The sequence below is a fragment of the Lissotriton helveticus genome, chromosome 2_1 (genome assembly GCF_964261635.1).
Source record: "Lissotriton helveticus chromosome 2_1, aLisHel1.1, whole genome shotgun sequence".
Taxonomy (NCBI): domain Eukaryota; kingdom Metazoa; phylum Chordata; class Amphibia; order Caudata; family Salamandridae; genus Lissotriton; species Lissotriton helveticus.
In genome coordinates this window covers 434,523,977-434,546,814 of record NC_136059.1, presented here as the reverse complement: position 1 = coordinate 434,546,814, position 22,838 = coordinate 434,523,977, and the positions used below count along the sequence as shown (strand labels likewise).

Below are 22,838 nucleotides of genomic sequence, written 5' to 3'. Positions count from 1 at the left end.
TGGCTGTATAAAACATTGTGTCCTTGCATTCACAGGCAATAAACACATGTCTGTGTGGTTGGAATACGTAGATTGTATACAGTTGAATTAGTATGATAAATATATTAAAGGTTATAAATCAGGTTTGTATGTAATATGGGGCAACGTATTTTAAAGTGAGCGGTATAAGTGCTATAGTTTGTTGATAACAATGCTTCTAATGACATCTTAATCAAGATGAACTGCATATGCTAACTAATCCATTCACTATTTGTTTTACAATATTTTCTCTGTATAACACCTATTCAGAAATATTTTTGTCTTACCGTTCCTTCAGTCTTGCTGTCATTCAAGACCACGTGGTCCTCGCCGTCCGTCAGGAGTACGTCCCTCTCGGTGATCAGCTTCTGGTCCTTCAGCCAGGTGACGAGGTCGCTGTTATTCCCCCTATCAGCGGGGGTTAGTTGTGAAGAGATATAACTAGGTATGTCTAATTTCCTCTCAGAGACGGCTGGTGGAACAGGGCGGCGCAGGTTGATGTTTCTGATGGCTTCCCTTATTTTTGCTAGATCTTCTGCTTCATTGCTTGACAAATTTGTCACCTCACCTTTAACTTGCTGCCGCAATCTTGATTTTTTACTGCAGGGCGCCATTTTACTTTATATAGAGCTAAAATTAATTGAAAAAAATAATTTAGCCTTGTCATATTTATACAAATGAATAAGCATTTAGATAATATGCTTTTTGTGTCATCACATTTATGTCATTGCATAATTTTGTCGGTAAGGCTTAATAAATTATGCATGTGCATATATTATTTTACGTGCTCTTTGCAGACTGCTGCTTGTTTGCATTATACTGCCTGGACGTAATAGTCTTAACCGTGCATTTAACTTACTATCTGTAATGATCAATGCAAAAGGGTTCAGTACTATACAATGTAATATAAACGTGCCACATCAAAGTTCACAAACAGCACACAAAAAGACTTCCAAACCCAAGATGTGTGTTTCTTGTAGTACTTTCTCTTTATTTTTCTTAAAAGGATTTTTCTTTATTTTCCCAAGAACAAATGATCATAGCCATAGCCAACGCGTTTCGTCTCACGAAGAGACTTCTTCAGGGCTTCACAGTATGGCATAAAGTGTCTTCATTGAATGACCGTACAATTCAGACGTTTAAAACTCCAGTGTTTGGTAAGCTTCTAAACAATGTAAAATCGCAGCAGTGGCATGATAACCAACAGCTTGTGGGGTCCTCGATTTTTTTGCTCGATTTACTATCTGTAATGAGCCTGAACAGGGACTTAACTTAGTCTGTGAGATTCTGAGGGTGTGAAACCCATGGATCCCAACTAAAAAGGTATTGGGCTGGAGGAGTGAGCTGACGAAAGGGGTACAGCACCCAAGAGAGGTAGCAAACCTGTGGGTGCAGCTTTCCAACTATTATTTTTGTCTTTTTTTTTTTTAATCAGACTCTTTTTATCCAATAAATGTTTTGGGAAATTGTACTGCCAAATGGTTAAGCCCAAAATGTGTTTCAGATTTTTTTGGGGAGATAACCCCAACCCAAACCTTTCTGGAGAGGCTCGGACTGCCTTGCTGTGTCGAGCCTGGCTTGTGCAAAAAGAGACTGGGATTATAACATTTTCCAGCTCCGTTTTCAGCTCACAGTCTAGCTTGAATATTAAGTGTGTTGTGGTGTTCTCTCGACCTGCTTTCTCATTTCAAAGCGCACCTCCCAAGAAAAAACAGAAAAGCGTGCCATCTATGTATACATTCCCTTACTCCATCCCATAATACTTAGACATTGAGGCCCATTCACAAAGCCAATTTTATGACTGAAAATGTACTCCTGTTAAGAATTCAACAAAGGATACCTGGTAATTATACTGCTTTATTGTGCATCACAATGTCATATAATTATGCAGTGGTAAACCCTGGGAAAATAGTGGGATCAACCAACATCTGCCTTGAGTTTGTGAATGACCACCAACTTGTGAGTTTGTGGGTATTCTTAAACTCCTACCTGACTCATTCCCACTATGGAAATTGCCAGAGCTTTGCTCCAGCAAAGTACTGAAGTAAACTAACTTCCAGGCTGGGATGGGGAATGGAACACCCCAACATTTTGTGGGCTGGAGGTAAAGTTTTTTTTCACACAGAAAAGTATTTTCCTTGAAAAGACCAAATAATGTACTGTTTGTGCAATCTGCGTTTTGGAAATAGTAAAATCCTAAAGTGTTACATGGCATTGTCACTTTTTACGCCAGTAAACCTAAGACTGGAGCATCTTTAAAAGCCTACCCCTGCCAATTTTTGTGAATTCTAAAAAAGTAGTAAATCTCCACCTGTCATAGGAGTGCTTCTACGGGTGCAGATTTACCAGGTTTTTTTGGGAGGGGAGTCGCACCCCAAACGTCCCCAATGAAGCTATGCCCCTGACCCCGGTCTGCAAAGAAGTCCTACATTTTCAAAGTTCTAGAAATACACTCTGAGGTAGAGAGATTTAGAACTGCTTACCCGCATACTTGGGGTTCTTCTAGATTTCCTGCATAATACTGCTTTTATGCCCAGCAAAGAAGCTCTTTTCCAGAGTCAGTCTGGCATATTTTAACCCTCCTCCCTACGCATTGGTAACCTACCACCTCAGCACCTCGCGTGATTTTCCCTCAAGTGCAAGGTATTCCTCCTAGTGCTGTGCTTTTTTTCTCACTCTCAAAACTTTTCCAGGGTTTTCCTGGGAACTAAATATTCCACGAAACGAAACCTGTACTAGTTCGAATATTTGTATTCATCTATGACAACAAGAGAATCAAGGCCCTGTTCAAGATGAGCCAAATGTGGCCAAGGGTATATCTCGAGGGGAGATAAGACTGAATTTGCTTATTGTGCACCACGAATGAGGTAGCATACGGTGTCTGCGTTGCCAAACCCTGCTGCTCGCCTGTGAATGGACCTTCAGCCCCTCTCAAACCTTGGGGACCTAATGTGGGGATGGAAACAGAAGTGACAGCTGATATTTTGCATTTTATGTAGAAATCGGGCGCATCATCCGGGTTTTTAAAGAGGCTGAACAGGGACCCAACTCTTACTCTCTTTGCATTTTGCTAATGAGGAAGTACATGCCTACTTAAGCGTTTAATAAATATTAGGGATCTGAACTTTGTCTGCCTTTTTATTTATTTTGCTCGTCTCTTACTGTTTCCGTTTTATGGAATTGAAAAAGTCCCAGGAAAAGGCCATGCAGGGCAGAAAATTCACTAAGAAACAGCGTGCAAAACTGGCCGTCCTTCAGTAGGAGCAGACTGTTTCTGAAGAGCCATGGAGTTACAATTGTCATTGCACGCTAACATTCGTTCATCAATAACTCGTTCATGTGGGCGTACAAGAAACCAGTAAAGAGAAGCAAACGTGTTTGTATAGGTCAGTGACACGTGGCTGCAATAATCCTATTTCAAAACTTCAAGCTGTGCTGCAGAAAATATGGAAGGAAATGGAAAATATGTATCTAATTTTTGGCTAGTTATGTCGACGGGGACGATGGAAGGCATACTTCAGAAAACCTTGTAAACTCTGGATATGTTTGCATTGCAGTACACACGCGAGGTTTAGGATAACTACGTCTGCTGTATCTACACCATCTCTCCATATGAGTCATGTAGACTCTGCCACCCCAAAGTGTAGACCCACCAGAGTGTTAAAAAAGAATCACATTTGAGATACACCTCTTTTAATGGTACTATGTTGCGCCCAATATCCTTTGTTTAGAGTAATGAAATACACTGTGAAGTAATGATAGGGATGCCCTGAATTATAACTAGAGTTCCTGTCATCTGTCGAGAACATTAGGCACGAAATAATGAGATTTTACAAGAACATTAAGCAAGAAACTCTCTACTAAATAAAATGAAACTATTTCTCCCGAAAGCAACTTCAGAACTACTGTGCAAGCCTTAGTACTCATGCACGCGGGTGGTGGCAGTCGCCTGCTCCATGGCCTTCCAAAACTGCTCCCTGCGCCCCTTCATTCTTAAGAGCATCCTATATGCAACAGCACGTCTCATCAAAGGCCTGAAGAAATACGACCACATCACCCACACCTTGATAGAATTCGACTGGCTTTCAAGAAGTTCACAAACTCTTCAAAACCAGCTGCTTTATTTACAAAGCCATCACAAGCAGCATCCCTGCCTTTGTTTGACAAGCTCATCATTTCCTTTGGCTCTCTGCAATCCCACAGCCAGGCCGCCCTCACAGTGGATATGAACAAGTGCAAAAAAATCATCCTCCAGCTACACACCCAGGGTTTAGAACAACATCCTTTTATCCATAAGGACTGTCCCAGTCCTTTTCCAATTTAGGTAACAGCCAAAAACAGACCTTTCTTAAGAACCCTTTCTTAAGAACTTTTCTTCAGCACCTTGAGCCCTTAGCGGGTAAGTAGTTGCACTTAACAAATACTGCTTGATTGATTGAACACTACATCATGGTGCACTTTTATTTTATTTTTTATTTATTTATAGAGTTTTATATTGCGCGAATGTGACCCTTAGATATCAGAGCGCTTCACAGTTACATGGGTTACATTTGGAATATAGCGGGAGTAGCTATATACAGTTATACACAATATACAGTGTATAATGGGTACATTTGGAATATAGCGGGTATAGCAGTATTACTCTATATAATAATCCAGTACATAATACTCCTAGCAGTTTCGGCAAAACACATACAATAAAATACAATATACACTGGGGTATATTTGGACTATAACCGGTATAGCAGCATTTTTTTCTTTCTATGAACTTCTTAAGGAACAAGGTGTAACAGTATTTCTATACATATTGTTCTGATGTGCTTTCCGCTGGTTCAACATCATACACAGCTCACAATCTACGTTTAGGTATTAAACATGATACTTAATCACGTTGCTGAGGAAGAACAGTCTAGCCTAAGGAAGGAATTTGCTCATTAGGAAGAGCTATGCTTCCTTCTTGAATGTTGCTGTGTTTGGAATTTTTCTAATGTTTGGAGGTAGTGAGTTCCAGATTCTGGGGGCTTCTCCGGAGAAGGCTCTGTCATATGTTTTCTTCTTCTGAAAGATGGGAGGTTTTAGCAACAGCTCTCTGGCACTCCTAGCTGGTCTGCTTCCTCCTGATTGTTCTATTTTCTTAGCTAAGTACCTTGGTGTTTTGTAGTGGAGCACTTTGTGGGTAGTACATGCCAGTTTTAGTTAAATTCTGGCTACGTAAGGTAACCAGTTTAATGCTTTCAGATGAGGGGCGATATGGTCGGATTTTCTAGATCCCATAATGAGTCTTGCGGCTGCATTAAGACATGCTTTTAGTGGTGCTGTGGACATTTTTGATAGACCTGCTAGAGTAGTACATCCATATTCAATCCTTGAAATAACTAAGGATTGGACTGCCATTTTGTGGTCCGCCGTAGAAATGAGTGGTTTCACTTTTCTAATATAGTTCAGGTGAAACCGAGCACTTTTTGCCAATGATTTCATGTGGGCTTTCATGTCTAGGTTCTTGTCGAGCATGATTCCCAGTGATTTTGTAGATTCAACTTGAGTAGGGGTGCAGTTGAGCGCTGTGATTAGTTTGGTCCATTCCTTCACTTCTGTGGGGTTCTTTGGTGGTGATATTAATAGGAATTCCATGTTCGAGGCATATGAGCTGCAGATACTACACTATGTATTAGATCGCCACCTGGTGTTGGGCTCGGATGATTGCATGTTGTCGTCTTGGAAGAAGTCTTTTGTAGTCACGAGATAGGTGACTCCTCCCTTGGACGATAGTGCGCATTTCAGGTGGTTGATAGTTAACCAGTATATTGACACCTTTAAGGCCTCATTCATTATCTTGATGTCTTCCATTGACGCGATATTGATGTAGATCTGAGTGTCATCTGCGTACATGTGATAATAAATGTTTGAGTTTCGGAGAATTTCTGTAAGGGGTTCGACATAAAGATTGAAAAGTGATGGTAATAGTGTCGATCCTTGAGGGACTCCAATTGAATTTGGGCACAATGGTGATAGCGTCTGGTTGACCAGGAATCTTTGTGTTCTGTTTTGAAGGAAGGATCCAAACCATTTCAAACGCAGACGATAGGTCAAGCAGGACAAGTAGGCAAGTTTGATTGTAATCTAGGGCCTTTAGTGCATCATCCACTATATTTTAGATTGCTGTTTCCGTACTGTGGCCTGGAGTGTGTGTGTGAATCTGGATTGGCAGTCGTCCAGCAGCTTTAAATTGGCGATGTGATCGCTCAGCTGATTTTGTACGCATTTCTCAATTAGTTTGGCAAGTAATGGAATGTTGGTTACTGGGCGAAAGTTAATTGGCTCTACTGGGTCTGCTGTAGGTTTTTTGATGATGGGAAGTACTTGACCTGTTTTTAAGCACTCCGGTAGGATCCCTTGAGATAGTGAGGAATTTATTATTTCTGTCCATATTGGGACGATGATATGATTAATTCTTTTTAAGCATTTAGAGGGGAGGGGGGTCATTGTAGTGATTATTAGGTTTTATATCCGAAAGAGTTTTGTCAATGGTGTTCTGATCATATAGCTTGAAGGTTGCTCATTGTGCATTGTTTTTCAATCTGTAGTGATCGTTTGTCATGGTATCTATGTTCAGTGGAGGTGGTTGGCTGGCAAGGTTGTCGGCTTCCATTCAGAGCTCTTTTTCTAACGAGTTAGCCTTGTCAGTAAAGAATGTTGAGAACTCTTCGCAGCTCAGTTGGGTTTTAGTCATTTCTTGGGCAGATTTGGCCAACTTATTTGAATGTTGCTTTAACAGCTCGAATAGTTTCAGAGGTCTGTTTTTAGCGTTGTCCAGTTCCGATCTAAAAAATGTTTTGGGGGGAGTTGAGTACCCTTTTGTTGTACTGGTTTCTGATTTTTCTGAGGGTTTTTAGCTGGGGGGATGATGGGTGCTGTCTCCATTTTCTCTCTGCAAGTCTCAGTTGGGTTCCTCCTATCTTCATTCAGTGTTTCATTGAACCAAGCATTTTTATCTTTCTCTGATATTCTTTTCAGTTTTAGCGGCATGGTGGTGTTGACTATATTCGTCATTGACTTAGTGTAGTGCTCAGTGAGTTCGTTGACGTTCAGCAAGTTGTCAGGTGGATGTAGTTCCTTCTTACATTTTTCTACTAGTAGCTGAATATTAGGGTCTTTTTTTGTCCCAGCTCCACTTTGTAGGTTTGACTGGCTGTGTGGTCTTGCTCTTCTTTATGGTGGGAATCAGGAAGGTTATGGCATGGTGATCTGACCAGTCGCATGGAACAATTGAGAGGATCGTAGTATCTTCACTCCTCGAAATTACCCAATCTAAGGTTGCCCCTTTTGAGAGTGTTGGCTGTATGCAGGCTTGAGTAAGGTTTAGCTCTGTTAAAAAGTCTTTAAGTGCGTTAACCTGTTTGTCATTGTTGTCGTCCCAGTGTAAATTGAAGTCACCTAGGAATATGTTGTTGGTGTGACTGTTAAAGTTAGTCGTGATGATCTCCATTAATTGATCTTTGAAAGCAACATTATTGCCTGGTGGATGGTAAAGAGCATGCAGGTTGCACTTTTGATTGTCTGCAGTTCTTATTTTGAGAACTAGGTATTCGCAAGATTCGAGAGGGTCTGCTTGTATTTGGTGGACTTCTATATCTGATCGATGTATGCAGGCTATCCCGCCACCTGTCCTTTTTTGTCTGTCTAATCTCACAATGTTATAGCAGGGGGCACCAGTAGATCCATGAGAGGGGAAGAGGATTCCCTGAGCCAAGTTTCTGTTAGGATTGTTGTGAGAAGTTGGCCTGGTATAGGATGTTCCCTATTCTAGTGAGCACCTTGCACCAGTCCAAACAACCCTTATGGTGATGGTTGTAAAGTCAACGTTATAGACCAGCTATCCTAGTGGTAGCATGGACAAAGCAGTCTTAGGCTAAACTCAAGAGGGCATGTGAAGCCAACTGTTTTACCATATGTAACCCCTTTAATACCAAGTGAAAGGACACCACACATGTTGTATATCAAAATATATATGTATTTATTTCTAACACAATCCTCTGAACTCTTTATGAGGTCAGAGGCACCAGCACATAACAAGATACTCAATTAAAATACAATAAGTTGCACAAAATACAGTAATGCCCTAGGGCACTTCGAACCATATACTAAAATAGTGGTATAAGAACCACGTCACGAACAAAGGATAGGCCTAGGGCCTGGAGAATCGCTGGGGCTATGCTGTACTACCAAAGGATAGGGAGCAGGAGGCCCACGCGCGTGCAGTGTCTTTACACGCACGCAAGTTACCATAGAGTTAGAATGGGAACGAAAGAAATGGAAACTAATTCTTTTAGGACACTTCCGGATGGACTAGGGAAAAGCTACTTGAAACTAGGTCACTAGGATAGTCAATACCCACAGGAGTACCGAAATACTTGCGTTACCTCACCCACAGGAAGCGGGTGCATAGGTGTCAAAGTGTGTCGGGTTTCGTCGCTGATTCCTATGGAGCCTTGGAGAAAGAGGCTGCAGGTGACCATGAGAGAAGTGTCCGGTTGGATCCAAGGGTGGATCAAGGATGAAGAGTACCTGAAAGCAGAGGGGACAGAGTCTGGGTCACTAGCCAGTGACCAGGAAGGAACCAGGCGATGTCGCAAAGCAATCAGGTGATGTCGTGAAGCTTGTCTCTGCAGCCACGTGGACCAGGAGGTGTTGACGACGACCAGGAGCTGGATACGGACTGTCCTACGAAGGCTCTTGCTGTCGGCAGTGTCGGCTTCCGGATTGGAGTCAACAAGCCTTGGCAAAGGCAACCCACGCAGGAATAGAAGATGGCTTCTTATTCAGACCAGCAATGTCTGATGGGCTTCTCCTTTTCAGGGAAGCAGGGGCCAGTCTGGAGCAACCAGACCAGCGTTGTAAATCAAAGGTTTCGTCGTCACAGAGGCCACTAGCCAATGGGCAAGTGACCGGACAGACGCGTCGAGCAGGAAAATGCAGAAGGGCCCCACGCAGAACTCGTGGAGTGTGGAGGGCTGATCTTCAGTGCAGTTGGTGCTCGGGGCAGTTGGTGCTCGGGGCTGGGGCTTCTCAATCCCCAATGCTCAACTTCGAGGGTGCCTCAGAAGTTGCACGGAAAGCAATTCGCTGGCTTTCCAAGATGGCCGGTCCCACGTCTCTCGTCGCCTCCACGGGTCTCATCTCTGCTGTGACTGTAGATCGGGCTGTTGGAAGTCTGGAAGTCCGGGTCTTGTCAGGCTCTGTGCTCGGGCTCCGGCGGGAGTGTCGACAAAGCAAACCGTTGATCGCTTGATGGTGCCTGCTTGCACAGGGTGGTCACTCCTTGACCACAAGGGAGATTCTTCAGTCGTCTTCTTGCAAAGTAGATCGTCAAAGGTCCAGAGTTTCGTTTCAGAGTTTGTCAGGATAAAATCTAAAGTCTTGGGTCTCCGCTCTTACCTATATACCAAATTTAGGGGCTGGATTACCTGCTACGTCCCTCCTATGGGTGGGACCCAGGAAGGGGGTGGTTACACCCCTTTCCCTCTGTCCAGAGCTGGACCCCAGCCCGAGCACCGGTTTGAACTGGACTATGCATGGGACACCTTGTGTGCCCCAGGCAGTGTCTCATTTCATTCAGCCCTCCCTGCCCCAATACACAATAGCCTGTCTGGGGTGGTGCTAGCACCTCCCAAGACAGCAAACCTATTGTCCATGCCTCCCTCGCTGGAAGGACTCCTAGCAGCAGGAGGTCAGACTTGTGTCTGTGGCAGCAGCATCCATTTTGTGATGCTGAGGCTCTGGTTAACTTAAACCGGGATTAGTAGGAACAACATGTCTTCTCCCTCTACAAGGGTGGAATGCTACCCCCGTCGCCAGAACTGGCGAGGGGGTAGTATTCCAAAGCGTATGACACCTTACACTACATGTTTTGATAAAGCCAAACCAAAGTTAGCATTTAACCGCGAGGTTCATAATGCACTTAAGAGTATATGGTATGGCTATATCCTAGAACAGCTATAAGGACATTGTTCCGAAAGCTGCAGACAGGCTCGGCTCATGCTAGAGCACCACCTCACATAAAACCAAGCACTCTGCCTTCAGGATTGTTAAGGCTTGCCATAGGAGTGACTTATAGGTGTATATGTGTCTGGATATAAGGTTAGATATAGGAATACTATATCTAAGCAAGGGGTGATTAGACGACCTTGCTCCAGCTGAGTGAACAGCCAGTTGTGTCAGTGTGGATGGCTAGCCAGGGGTGGCAAAAGATATGCTGCAGCCCCTGGTAGGCCTTGGGTGCACCTATGCCCTGGGTACCTATGGTACACTGTACAGGGACTCACAAGAGTGACCTAATTCCCAATTGTTGATGTACCTATAGTACATGGTGTGAATTTAGAGCAAGAACAGCATGGCTGTGGGTCTGATTAGCAGGCCCACAGCCACATCTAAGTCGAAAACCAATGAAGCAAAAAGTGGGGTGACTATAGGAAAGCAGACCCTACTCTCCTACATAACCCCCCCCCAAACGCAGGGACATTAGACTAACCTTGACCAGTTGTGTCTTCACGTTCTAAGTGGAAGTACCTGGAGAGACCATCTGCATTGCCATGGTCCGTCCCTGGTCTGTGCTCCACTGTAAAGTCCATCCCTTGTAGGGAAATAGACCACCTGAGCAGTTTGGGTTTCTCACCCTTCATCTGATTAAGCCACAAGAGTGGCTTATGGGCGGTCTGAATTTTGAAGTTAGTGCCAAACAAGTATGGTCTCAACTTCTTCAGGGCCCAAACCACAGCAAAGGCCTTTCTCTCAATGGCTGACCAACGTTTCTCTCTAGGGGTCAGCCTTCTGCTAATAAAAGCAATGAGCTGGTATTGACCATCTACATTAAGTTGTGAAAGCACAGCTCCCACCCCCAACTCAGAAGCATCTGTTTGGACAATAAACTCTTTGAAGTAGTCCGGACTCTTCAAGATAGATGCAGAGCACATGGCCTTCTTAAGGTCATCAAATGCCTTTTGACAGCTAACTGTCCACTGAACCTTTTTTCCCATCTTCTTTGAAGTCAAGTTATTAAGTGGTGTCACAATGGACCCATAATTCTTAACAAACTTTCTCTAATAACCAGACAGGCCCAAGAAAGCTCTGCCCTGTGTCTGGGTGGTTGGAGGAGCCCAGTCCTTGATGGTCTGGATCTTACTCTCCAGTGGTTGAACCTGACCCCCACCTACAAGTTGGCCCAGGTACACAACCTTACTCTGCCCTATCTGGCACTTTGTGGCCTTAATAGTTAGGCCTGCCTTCTGCAGGGCCTCTAAAACCTTCTTCAGGTGGATCAGGTGATCCTCCCAGGTGGAGCTGAAGACAGCAATATCATCAAGATAAGCTGCACAAACGTCATCCAACCCAGTGAGGACTTGGTTCACCAACCTTTGGAAAGTGGCAGGTGCATTCTTCAAGCCAAAGGGCATCACCACAAATTGATAATGACCTCCTGGGGTTGAGAAAGCAGTTTTGGCCTTGGCATCCTCAGCTAACCTGATTTGCCAGTAGCCAGCTGTCAAATCAAATGTGCTCAGAAACTTGGCAGAAGCCAATCTATCAATGAGCTCATCTGCTTTTGGAATTGGGTGAGCATCTGTCCTAGTGACAGCATTGAGACCTCTATAGTTCACACAGAACCTCATCTCTCTCTTACCATCTTGGGTGTGAGGTTTTGGTACAAGGACTACTGGGCTGGCCAAGGGGCTCTCTGATGGCTCAATTACTCCCAACTCAAGCATTATCTGTACCTCAGTCTTTATACAGTCCCTGACATGGTCAGGTTGCCTGTAGATCTTACTCTTCACAGGCAGACTGTCACCAGTGTCCACCTCATGGGTGCACCAGTTAGTCTGACTAGGTGTCAATGAAAACATATGTCTGAAGGACTGTAGAACTTGTCTGCAGCCCTGTTGCTGCTGGTCAGTGAGGCTGCCAGCTAAGGCCACATCAACTGAACCATCATCAGGGTTCTGAGTCAACAGGTCTGGGAGAGGGTCACTCTCTTCCTCCTGTCCCTCATCTGTAGCCATGAGCAAGCCCATGTCTGCCCTGTCAACATATGCTTTGAGTCTGTTGACATGGAGCACCCTGTGGGGGCTCCTGGGAGTTCCAAGGTCCACCAAGTAGGTGACCTCTCCCTTTTTATCAACAATTGTGTGGGGTCCAGACCATTTGTCTTGGAGTGCTGCTGGGGCCACTGGCTCCAACACCCACACCTTCTGTCATGGCTGGTACTCAGTCAGCACAGCCTTTTGGTCATGCCAAGCTTTTTGAAGTTCTTGGCTAGCCTCAAGGTTTTTAGAAGCCTTCTTCGTATACTCAGCCATCCTGGAGTGGAGACCAAGTACATAGTCCACTATGTCTTGTTTAGGCTTTTTGAGAGGTAACTCCCATCCTTCCTTCACCAGACATAGTGGTCCCCTTACAGGATGCCCAAACAAAAGTTCAAAAGGGCTGTAGCCAACCCCCTTTTGTGGGACCTCTCTGTAAGCAAACAGAAGGCAGGGTAGAAGGATGTCCCATCTTCGCCTAAGCTTTTCAGGTAAACCCTTGATCATACCCTTGAGGGTCTTGTTGAATCTTTCAACAAGCCCATTGCACTGTGGATGGTAGGGTGTAGTGAATTTGTAATTAACACCACACTCCTTCCACATAGCAGTCAAGTACCCAGACATGACGTTTGCACCTCTGTCTGAGTCAACCTCCTTTGGAAATCCCACTCTTGAGAAAACTCCCAGGAGGGCTCTTGCCACATCAGGTCCTGTTGTGGTCCTTAGGGGAATAGCTTCTGGATACCTGGTGGCATGATCCACTACCACCAGTATAAATCTGTGCCCAGAGGCTGTTTGGGGATCGATTGGTCCAACAATGTCAATCCCTACTCTTCCAAAGGGTACCCCCACCACAGGTAGTGTTATAAGGAGGGCCTTTGTTGTGCCACCTGATTTGCCGCTGGCTTGGCAGGTCACACAGGAGCGACAAAACTCCTTAGTATATTCTGACATATGGGGCCAGTGAAAGTGAGGGACAAGCCTGTCCCAAGTCTTGTTCTGGCCTATATGTCCTGCTAAGGGAATATCATGGGCTAAGGTAAGAAGGAAACCACTAAATGCCTGAGGTATGACCAACCTCCTGGAAGCACCAGGCTTGGGGTCTCTACCCTCAGAATAAAGGAGTCCTTCATCCCAATAAACTCTATGGGTACCTGTAGCATTCCCAGCAGCCTCAGAAGCTGCTTGCTGTCTGAGGGGTTCAAGAGAGGGGCAGTCTAACTGTGCTTGCCTCAAGTCTGCTCTTGAATGTCCCCCTGTCCCAAGAAACTCAACCTGGTCAGGTTCAAGTTCTTCTAGGACAGTTCCTTCGGGCACTGCCTTAACCCTACTGCTCTTTCTCTTGGGTGGCACTTGGTCCATAGTTTCAGGATCCAAGGCCTGTTCAGTTTGGCACTTTTTGGCCTGTGACCTGGTCACAGCAAGGACATGAGCTGATATGCCTAGCATCTCTGCATGAGTCCTATACTCCACTTCTGACCATCCTGAGGATTCAAGATCATTGCCCAACAGACATTCAACTGGGAGGTCTGCACTTACCACAACTCTTTTGAGGCCAGTTACCCCTCCCCAGGAGAAGTTAACAACTGCCGCACTATGGGTAGTAGTGACATTGCTTGCATTGGTCACCAGGTAATTATCACCCAGTACAATCTGTCCAGGGTCCACAAAATTAGGTGGCACCATAGTGACACTGGCACATGTGTCCCTGTAGGCCTGAGCCACTTTGTTATTGATTAAAGGTGTTTGCCTGTACTTGCCCAGAGTACTGGGACTCACAGTAGAGGACATAGCCATGTCCACATCACAGACCAGAACAGCCTGGGTTGGTATCCTGACTAAGCCAGAATCCACCTCAGTACCCATGGTTAACCCCACTAAAACCCTGGGTTGGGAACTACCACTGTTAACTGTACTAGGGGGTGCAGATGCCTTAGGTGCTACAGTGGTAGGTGCTGTACCTCTCTTGATGCATTCACTAAACCAGTGAGAGGCAGATTTACAATAATTACACCAAGGTTTCTTTGGACCTTCTTTCTTCTTATTCTGAGAAGTTTGGGACCCCCCTTCATTAGAATCTGGTCTTTTGGTTTCTGATCCCCACCTTTTTGGTCTGCCTTTTTCTGATCACCACCTTGGACCTGGTTTTTCTGCTTAACCCTGGTTCTGACCCATTTGTCTGCCTTCTTTCCCAATTCTTGGGGAGAGGTCAGATCTGAGTCAATCAGGTTTTGGTGCAACAACTGGTTCTGACAATTGTTAAGTATTTGTTCTCTCATGATCAAATTATACAATCCTCTATAGTCCTTAACTTTACTTCCCAGCAAACAGCCTTCCAGAGCCTTAGTGGCACAATCAACAAAATCAGTCCAGTCCTGAGTCTGTGTCTTCTGGGTATCTCTGAACATCAACCTGTACTGCTCAGTGGTTAGGCCAAACCCATCAATTAGAGCACTCTTCAGGACAGTGTAATTGTTAGCATCATCATCACTAACTGTGAGGAGCTTGTCTCTTCCTTTTTCTGAAAAGGAGAGCCACAAGAATGCTGCCCACTGATTTTGGGGTACCTGCTGTACTTTGCAGGCCCTCTCCAAAGCAGTTATCCATTTGTGGATGCATCCCCAACTTTGTAGGGGGCACAATCTTACTCAGGTGTCTATTGTCATAGGACCTGTCTTTATCCTTAGGGATAGTGCTGCCACCAGTGGAATCTAATCCACTTAACTTTTGCTCCCTTGCTAAAGCAAGTTTTGCTTGGGCTAGGGCAAGTTCTTCCCTCTCTATTCTGATTTGGATTTCCCTCATCCTAGCCTCATGTTCTCTCCTTTGAGAGGAAGTCATTCCTCTCTGAGATTCTCTAGAGGCATTAGAGTGGAGAGATCCACCTGAGTGAGATCTTTCCCTCCTATACCTCTGGTTAAGTCTACTGTTGGGTTTGGGAAGGGCTAGCCCTTCTCCAGCCCCATGTAGGCGTAGGTTAGCCTGGCTAAGTCTCCTAACTTGGGCCTGGCTGTCTACCTCTTCCTCAGAATCTTCTTCCTCCTCCTCTTCCTCATCATCATCTATGACAGTAGGATCAGGGGCCTCATCTTCTGTGGAGGGTATGCCCTCACCTGTTCTCCCTGTAGGCTCTGTGCAAGAGGCCATGAGAATATCACTCCCATCTAAGAGTTCCATCAGGTGTTGAAGGGTAGGGTTAGAACTCTGTTTCAACTTTCTTGTGGTACACAAGTGTCTCCGTTCTCGAAAACTGAGGATTTCATATCTGGAGGGTCACTCACCACAGGTAGAGATCCAGATGGTTCACATGTGCCAGACATGATCTAGTGAGGTGTGGTGTGTGCACCTACCTACACTAAGTGTTTTCCTACTAAACCTCCCTAGGAGTTGTAGTCAGGGTGTGCTAGGCCCTTTGGTCTACAACAACTAAGTTCAGTAGAACTTAAGTATTCTAAGTCTTGTTTTATATGTACCTATAGGTACCTGTATGATCTTTTAAATGATATTGCAAAGATTACAATTGGTAAAACAACAGCAAGCTCAAATCCCAACCGCTGCACACCAATGTGAGAAGTTGGCCTGGTATATGATGATCACTATTCTAGTGAGCACCTTGCACCAGTCCAAACAACCCTTATGGTGATGGTTGTAAGTCAACCTTATAGACCAGCTATCCTAGTGGTAGCATGGACAAAGCAGTCTTAGGCTAAACTCAAGAGGGCATGTGAAGCCAGCTGTTTTACCATATGCAACCCCTTTAATACCAAGTGAAAGGACACCACACAGGTTGTATATCAAAATATATATGTATTTATTTCTAACACAATCCTCTGAACTCGTTATGAGGTCAGAGGCACCAGCACATAACAAGATACTCAATTAAAATACAATAAGTTGCACAAAATACAGTAATGCCCTAGGGGCACTTCGAACCATATACTAAAATAGTGGTATAAGAACCACGTCACGAACAAAGGATAGGCCTACGGCCTGGAGAATCGTTGGGGCTACGCTGTACTACCAAAGGAAATGGAGCAGGAGGCCCACGGGATGCGCGTGCAGTGTCTTTACACGCACGCAAGTTACCATAGAGTTAGAATGGGAACGAAAAAAAATGGAAACTGGTTCTTCTAAGGCACTTTCGGATGGACTAGGGAAAAGCTACTTAAAACTAGGACACTAGGATAGGTGTCAAAGTGTGTCGGGTTTCGTCGCTGATTCCTGTGGAGCCTTGGAGAAAGATGCTGCAGGCGACCAGGAGAGAAGTGTCTGGTTGGATCCAAAGGCAGATCGAGGATGAAGAGTACCTGAAAGCAGAGGGGACAGTGTCTGGGTCACTACCCAGTGACCAGGAAGGAAACAGGCGATGTCGCGAAGCAATCAGGTGATGTCGTGAAGCTTGTCTCTGCAGCCACGTGGACCAGGAGGTGTCGACGACGACCAGGAGCTGGATATGGGCTGTCCCAGGAAGGCTCTCGCTGTCAGCGGTGTCAGCTTCCGGATTGGAGTCAACACGCCTTGGCCAAGGCAACCCACGCAGGAATCAAAGATGGCTTCTAGATCAGACCAGCAAGGTCTGATGGGCTTCTCCTTTTCAGGGAAGCAGGGGCCAGTCTGGAGCAACCAGATCAGCATTGTAAATCAAAGGTTTCGTCGTCACAGAGGCCACTAGTCAACGGGAAAGTGACCGGACAGACGCGCCGAGCAGGAAAATGCAGAAGGGCCCCACGCAGAACTCGTGGAGGGCTGATCTTCGGTGCAGTTGGTGCTCGGGGCCGGGGATTCTCAATCCCCAATGCACAACTTCGAGGGTGCCTCAGAAGTTGCACGGAAAGCAATTCGCTGGCTTTCCAAGATGGCTGGTCCCACGTCTCTCATCGCCTCCACGGGTCTCAGCTCTGCTGTGACTGTGGATCGGGCTGTTGGAAGTATGGAAGTCCGGGTCTTGTCAGGCTCTGTGCTCGGGCTCCGGCGGGAGCGTCGACAAAGCAAACCGTTAATCGCTTGATGGTGCCTGCTTGCACAGGGTGGTCACTCCTTGACCACAAGGGAGATTCTTCAGTCGTCTTCTTGCAAAGTAGATCGTCGAAGGTCCAGAGTTTCATTTCAGAGTTTCAGTCAGGATAAAATCTAAAGTCTTGGGACTCAGCTCCTACCTATATACCAAATTTAGGGGCTGGATTACCTGCTAGGTCCCTCCTATGGGTGGGACCCAGGAAGGGGGTGGACCCCAGCCCCAGCACCGGTTTGAACTGGACTATGCATGGGACACCTTGTGTGCCCCAGGCAGTGTCTCATTTCATTCAGCCCTCCCTGCCCCAATACACCATGGCCTGTCTGGGGTGGTGCTAGCACCTCGCAAGACAGGAAACCTATTATCCAAGCCTCCCTCGCTGGAAGGACTCCCAGCAGCAGGAGGTCAGACTTGTGTCTGTGGCAGCAGCATCCATTTTGTGATGCTGAGGCTCTGGTTAACTTAAACCGGGATTAGTAGGAACAACATGTCTTCTCCCTCTAGAAGGGTGGAATGCTACCCCCGTCGCCAGAACTGGCGTGGGGGTAGTATTCCAAAGCGTATGACACCTTACATGACATGTTTTGATAAAGCCAAACCAAAGTTAGCATTTAACCGTGAGGTTCATAATGCACTTAAGAGTATATGGTATGGCTATATCCTAGAACAGCTATAAGGACATTGTTCCGAAAGCTGCAGACAGGCTCAGCTCATGCTAGAGCACCATCTCACATAACACCAAGCACTCTGCCTTCAGGATTGTTAAGGCCTGCCATAGGAGTGACTTATAGGTGTATATGTGTCTAGATATAAGGTTAGATATAGGAATACTATATCTAAGCAAGGGGTGATTACACGACCTTGCCCCAGCTGAGTGATCAGCCAGTTGTGTCAGTTTGGATGGCCAGCCAGGGGTGGCAAAAGATATGCTACAGCCCCTGGTAGGCATTGGGTGCACCTATGCCCTAGGTACCTATGGTACACTGTACAGGGACTCACAAGAGTGACCCAATTCCCAATTGTTGATGGACCTGAAGTACATGGTGTGAAATTAGAGAGAGAACAGCAGGGCTGTGGGTATGATTAGCAGGCCCACAGACACATCTAAGTTGAAAACTAGTGAAGCAAAAAGTGGGGTGACCATAGGAAAGCAGACCCTACTCTTCAACTATTGTTATATCAATTTCCTGGTTTACAATGAGGGCAGCAATGTTAGAGGCATGTTTTGCTGCAGATCGACAGTTGAGCAGTAGACATAGTAGCGGTTTTCCTGAGCTACTAGAGCTCATCTCTTGAGTATTGGCGGTTAGGTGGACTTGTTGTAGATTGTTAAGGTTGAGTTTCCCTTTCTTAGGCCAGCATGTTCGATTTGTATCGATCGGGACTGATTTAATTTCCTCCCCTCTGCTGCTAACTTTAGATTCATACGACCGTAGTATGTCTAGGGTTTCCTCGTCAGATAAGTATTTAAGATTTCTGTCTGGTCGTTTTTGCCTGTTTAATAATGTCATAGTTGTTTCACTACTCTTTTCTTGAATATTATGCATTAATTTTTGGACGTGTACAATTTTGGAGTGGGTGCTTATCGTGATTTCTGGTATTTTTTCTCCATAGTTTGTAGTGCGTTTAAAATGTCCTCTGACATATTTCTCACATGTGTTTGGAGCGCTTCGATTTCTCTCTGCGTTTGAGGTGAAGTCTTAGGAGTACGCATCAGCCTATTTTGGGTTTTGTTTGAGTACTGTTGCTTTAGAAATTCGATGCCTTCATTGATTCTATTCTTGTCAAAAGCTTGGGTGTTTGTGCCTTCTCTATTTGTGGAGCGGGATGCGCTCCCTATGTCTTGGTATCTTGATCCTACGCTAGTAGGATATGATTTTCGTAAGGTCATAGCTGTCCTTTGTAATGTAGTTGCGTTGGGTATGAGAGGGGTTGTTATCTTCCCACTCCTTTCTGTCTGGCTTGATGTTCCCTTTGACTGGCCTGTGTGTTGGAGAGGTCATCTCCTGCGGTAAAGACGATGAGTCTTCACTCTGTAGTGGCGACGTGGCGGAAGTAGAAAATGTGGGGGTGTGGGGGGTTCCCACACCAAATCCAAGCGGTGCACCTAAATGGGTGAAAACCCTTCAAAAATCCATTTAAATGTAGTTCAATATAGGTATAATCCAATTCCAACGATTGTTAATCAAAGTAGAATTTAATCCATTGACATAAGTTTAAATCATATAAACTTGATTCGACAATGGTTCATCGCCATGTCAATATTCACAAGTTAAATCCATGAAGGTCCCAAATCCCAATGCATTTCGGGACGATGTCCCTTCGTCAGGGGATAATCTGTGGGGAACAAACACTGTATCACAATAGCTAACAAGTAATACCAGAAATTAAACGTAAAGTACCAAATGGTGAAGGTGTGTGTAAGTCAGTAAAAAAAGACATGCTGTGCATTACCCAATGTCTGCAATATGTGAACCTGGCGTGATAACAAGAAAACATAAAGAAGTAAGTGTAAACGATAGTCAAAGAAAATACTCGGAGACGCATAGTCATGCTGAAGGTGCACGGGTATATATAAGAAACGGAAGTCGAAAAGCAATTAAAAAAAGCGCCATCGTGGGAAGGTGCAGAAATGCGAGTAAAGAACCAAAGTCACCAAATACAAATAGCGGGTGCCGACGTGGCGGAAGTGGCATATGGTCTAGAATTATCTCCAGTCTCTGTATCCCTTCCGTCCAATGTGTCTCCTGTTAACATTGTGTCTCCTGGTATCAATGTAGGTTGAGGTTCTAGATGGTCTCTCGGTGTTGTGATGATAGTGTCGGTAGTGAATTGGGTGGTTAGCTCTTACAAATCAGCTACACCTCAAATCACATGGTGACTGTGTTTTTGCCTTGGACCCTCTATAGCACTGTGCTGTCATATGTGCTGTGTGCCTTTTTAAGCAAGGCACACCTTTTATTACAGAGCATTGTTTTCTGCTCTGTGCTACATTGTATATGTCATACATGATCTGTGTTACTCTGGAAGCTATTTGCGACTAATATTTTCGATAGGATGTGTTGAATAGATGTAGTTTTCTTTCTTAATAAACCTATGCCTTGTTTTAGCTCAGAAATCACAATTGCATCAATGTGCACATTAGCTAGACCATAATTCCATAATGAAGAGTACATAGTGTGTCTTTATGCACATAGTTTGCCACCATATAGTTTGTCTTTCCATGTTGCATAACTTTCCTTTCCATGCCACATACGAATATCATCCTGCCACATTATTTGCCTTCACTGCTGCATATTTCCAGATTTTATGAATAGTAACAGAATTATTTTCAGTATTAAGTTGCGATAATTGTTATTTAAATTCAATATTTAGAAATATGAAAAGTTAACCCATGCTTCTTTAGAAATATGTGACCTTCCATAGGTTTTGCAAAGAAACTAATCTTGTTTTTCATTAAACAATGACCTTTATTGCCTTTAGAAATAATGAATGAAAATGAGGGAGAGGTGAGAGACTTCATCAAAGTGAGCCATGAGAAGTTATCCACGGATGAAGTGTCGCAGCTGGTAATCTCACCTAGCTGTGGAGCTGTGTCAATGTTCATAGGTAATCTGCCATTGATTCGTTAGTTTCAACGAAATTGTAACTGTGGTAGTTAGCAATCATAACACTGCATTCTGACAATGCTTTATTCACAAACATGGCCTTTTTGAGATCCGGATTCATAAAATTAAGATATGGTATTAGACCATGGGCTGCTATGAAAGTATGCATCTTAGTCCATTTAACCCATTTAACTATACTTACAGGTTTAAGCATTACTTTTCCTCAGATAGGGTTCTGCAAACGTCACACCATTTATATGAAGCAGGCTGTAACTAGCTGGTCAGTTTCTCTGCTTCTTCTCTCTCATTACTAAAAATATGTAGCTGTTTTTAGAAGAAACGGAAATAAACACACACTTGCTACAGTTCTGTGTTCAAAAACCACACTCTATGCTGGAATCAACACTCAACTGACCGGAAGACTCCAGGCCATATAAACTTCAGCGGCCACGCTCACTCTCAACCTCCCTCCCGCACTCCTATCACCCTGCACCTCAACGAGCTACATTGCCACCCCCCCCCCTTCCGCCCCCAAAAGCCACAATGGAGCACTCTTCAAATTTCTCATGCATACATGCAAAGCCTTACACAACATTGGCCTCACAACCACATAAATGTCCACAAACCTACTGCTCAGTCTGACTCCTACTCACACCCTCAGCCCCCGTATACGTAGAACCAGGTAGGGCAGCCATTCCTTGTCCTATCTCACTCCTAAAGCTTGGAATTACATAACACATCAGAGGCCCTCCTCATTTCTTGAATTCCACAAGAAACTGAAGACCTTGCTCTTCACCTAACCCTGACAATAGCTCAGCCCATACAACTCCTTCTTCAGCGCCAGGATTGTCTTCCATGTGAGTTGTGTGCTATACAAATGCTCATAACATAACAAAAAGAGATAGGATGTTTGTGTTTTAGGAACATCACTTAGCGTATTAATGACATGAAAAGAAGCAATGCTGACCCTAGATCAGAGACCATTGCAGTGTGGTTTTAGATCCATGTGACACCATGAACAATATACACAATAAACAGGTGACTTTTGAGTTCTGTGATAATCCATAACCTTTCTAGCACACATCTTCGCAAATTAACCAAAATATTTAAATGACCTAATAAGTGTCATCGTTGTACAATCATTTGTCTCTTTGTTTTGAGGTATAGCAGACAGTTTGCTGTCAGATCTTATGCAGACATAAAACATACAACCTATATTAAACAACATAGAAAGGAAAGCTTTTGGTCATTCCTCTTTCACCATTGGCTTGTTTAGCTGAGACCCCCAGCCATTGGCTCAGGTGGCTGTCTATCATGTTCTGGATCAACCCATGGCTTTCAGCAAATATTTAAATATATTCAACATAGTCCTATCTAGCACCTAAAACTATAAGCAGTTTAACTCCTCTCACGGAACATGATTGTAGCTCTGCAAAATCTGTGCTTGTGGTGTTTTTACTTGTTCCGCTAGACCTATAAACAAAAACAGGTGCAGAAAATATAGGTGATTAAAAAAAGAAGAAAGTTTAAAAGCTGTTTTTGTTAGGTTTGTAAACTAATAATCTACCCTGGCATATCATGTTCGCACCTAATCTAAATGATTTGCCTGTCTTGTGTTATGTAATCATGCAGTTATTTTGAAACTTCAGTAGTCAATTGTGAAGTCTTCAGGATTCAGGTCATATGGCATAATTTTCTGGGATGGTTTAGGGTCAAACGTCACATGATGTCAATACCTGTCATGTCATTAAGGTCAAAGCGTGTGTGATGTCACTTCCTCTCTCATTTTGGTTAATTGTTAACCCTGTCGGCAGCCTCATCCTTTCTTTAAAAGTGTTACCAAAGTTGGAAAATACCATTTTCAGAAGAAAGACACCGAAGAGGATGGGGCAGCTTTGTTAGGTTTCTGATTTTGCACAAGTAGAGCCAGGCTGTATGGCAGAAGATGCATATAATATTCCACCAAACACCCAGGCTCGACTGCACTGTTATGTTCCTTTGGCTGGCAAAAAGCCCAGTAGTTGCTGTAATTACACTTTTATGTGCATCTGTGCCTCGCCTTCTTTGAAATGCTTAGCAATGAGAAGGCCTTTTCAGGCTGCAGTGAATGTACCTGATAAATCG

General features: G+C 44.4%; 2 protein-coding genes across 3 annotated transcripts in view; both read left to right on the top strand.

Moving 5' to 3' along the window:
* The window catches only part of MOCS2 (molybdenum cofactor synthesis 2), a 49,979-nt gene extending 48,804 nt beyond the window's left edge, over nt 1–1,175 (top strand). Inside the window, exons 3-4 of the mRNA XM_078675064.1 lie at nt 317–463; nt 1,047–1,175. Of these exons, the coding sequence (XP_078531190.1) occupies nt 317–443 (127 nt within the window). The 3' untranslated portion in view covers nt 444–463; nt 1,047–1,175. The remainder of the gene's footprint in view (nt 1–316; nt 464–1,046) is intronic.
* Nucleotides 325–22,838, top strand: part of LOC144818030 (molybdopterin synthase catalytic subunit-like) — a 126,830-nt gene continuing 104,316 nt past the window's right edge. Inside the window, exons 1-2 of one of the 2 annotated variants that reach the window (XM_078675063.1) lie at nt 325–463; nt 20,590–20,715. In XM_078675063.1, coding sequence (XP_078531189.1) covers nt 20,595–20,715 — 121 coding nt within the window. In that variant the 5' untranslated portion in view covers nt 325–463; nt 20,590–20,594. Of the gene's footprint in view, nt 464–1,051; nt 1,176–20,589; nt 20,716–22,838 lie in introns of those variants that run through there. The other variant, XM_078675062.1, reaches the window with a different exon arrangement.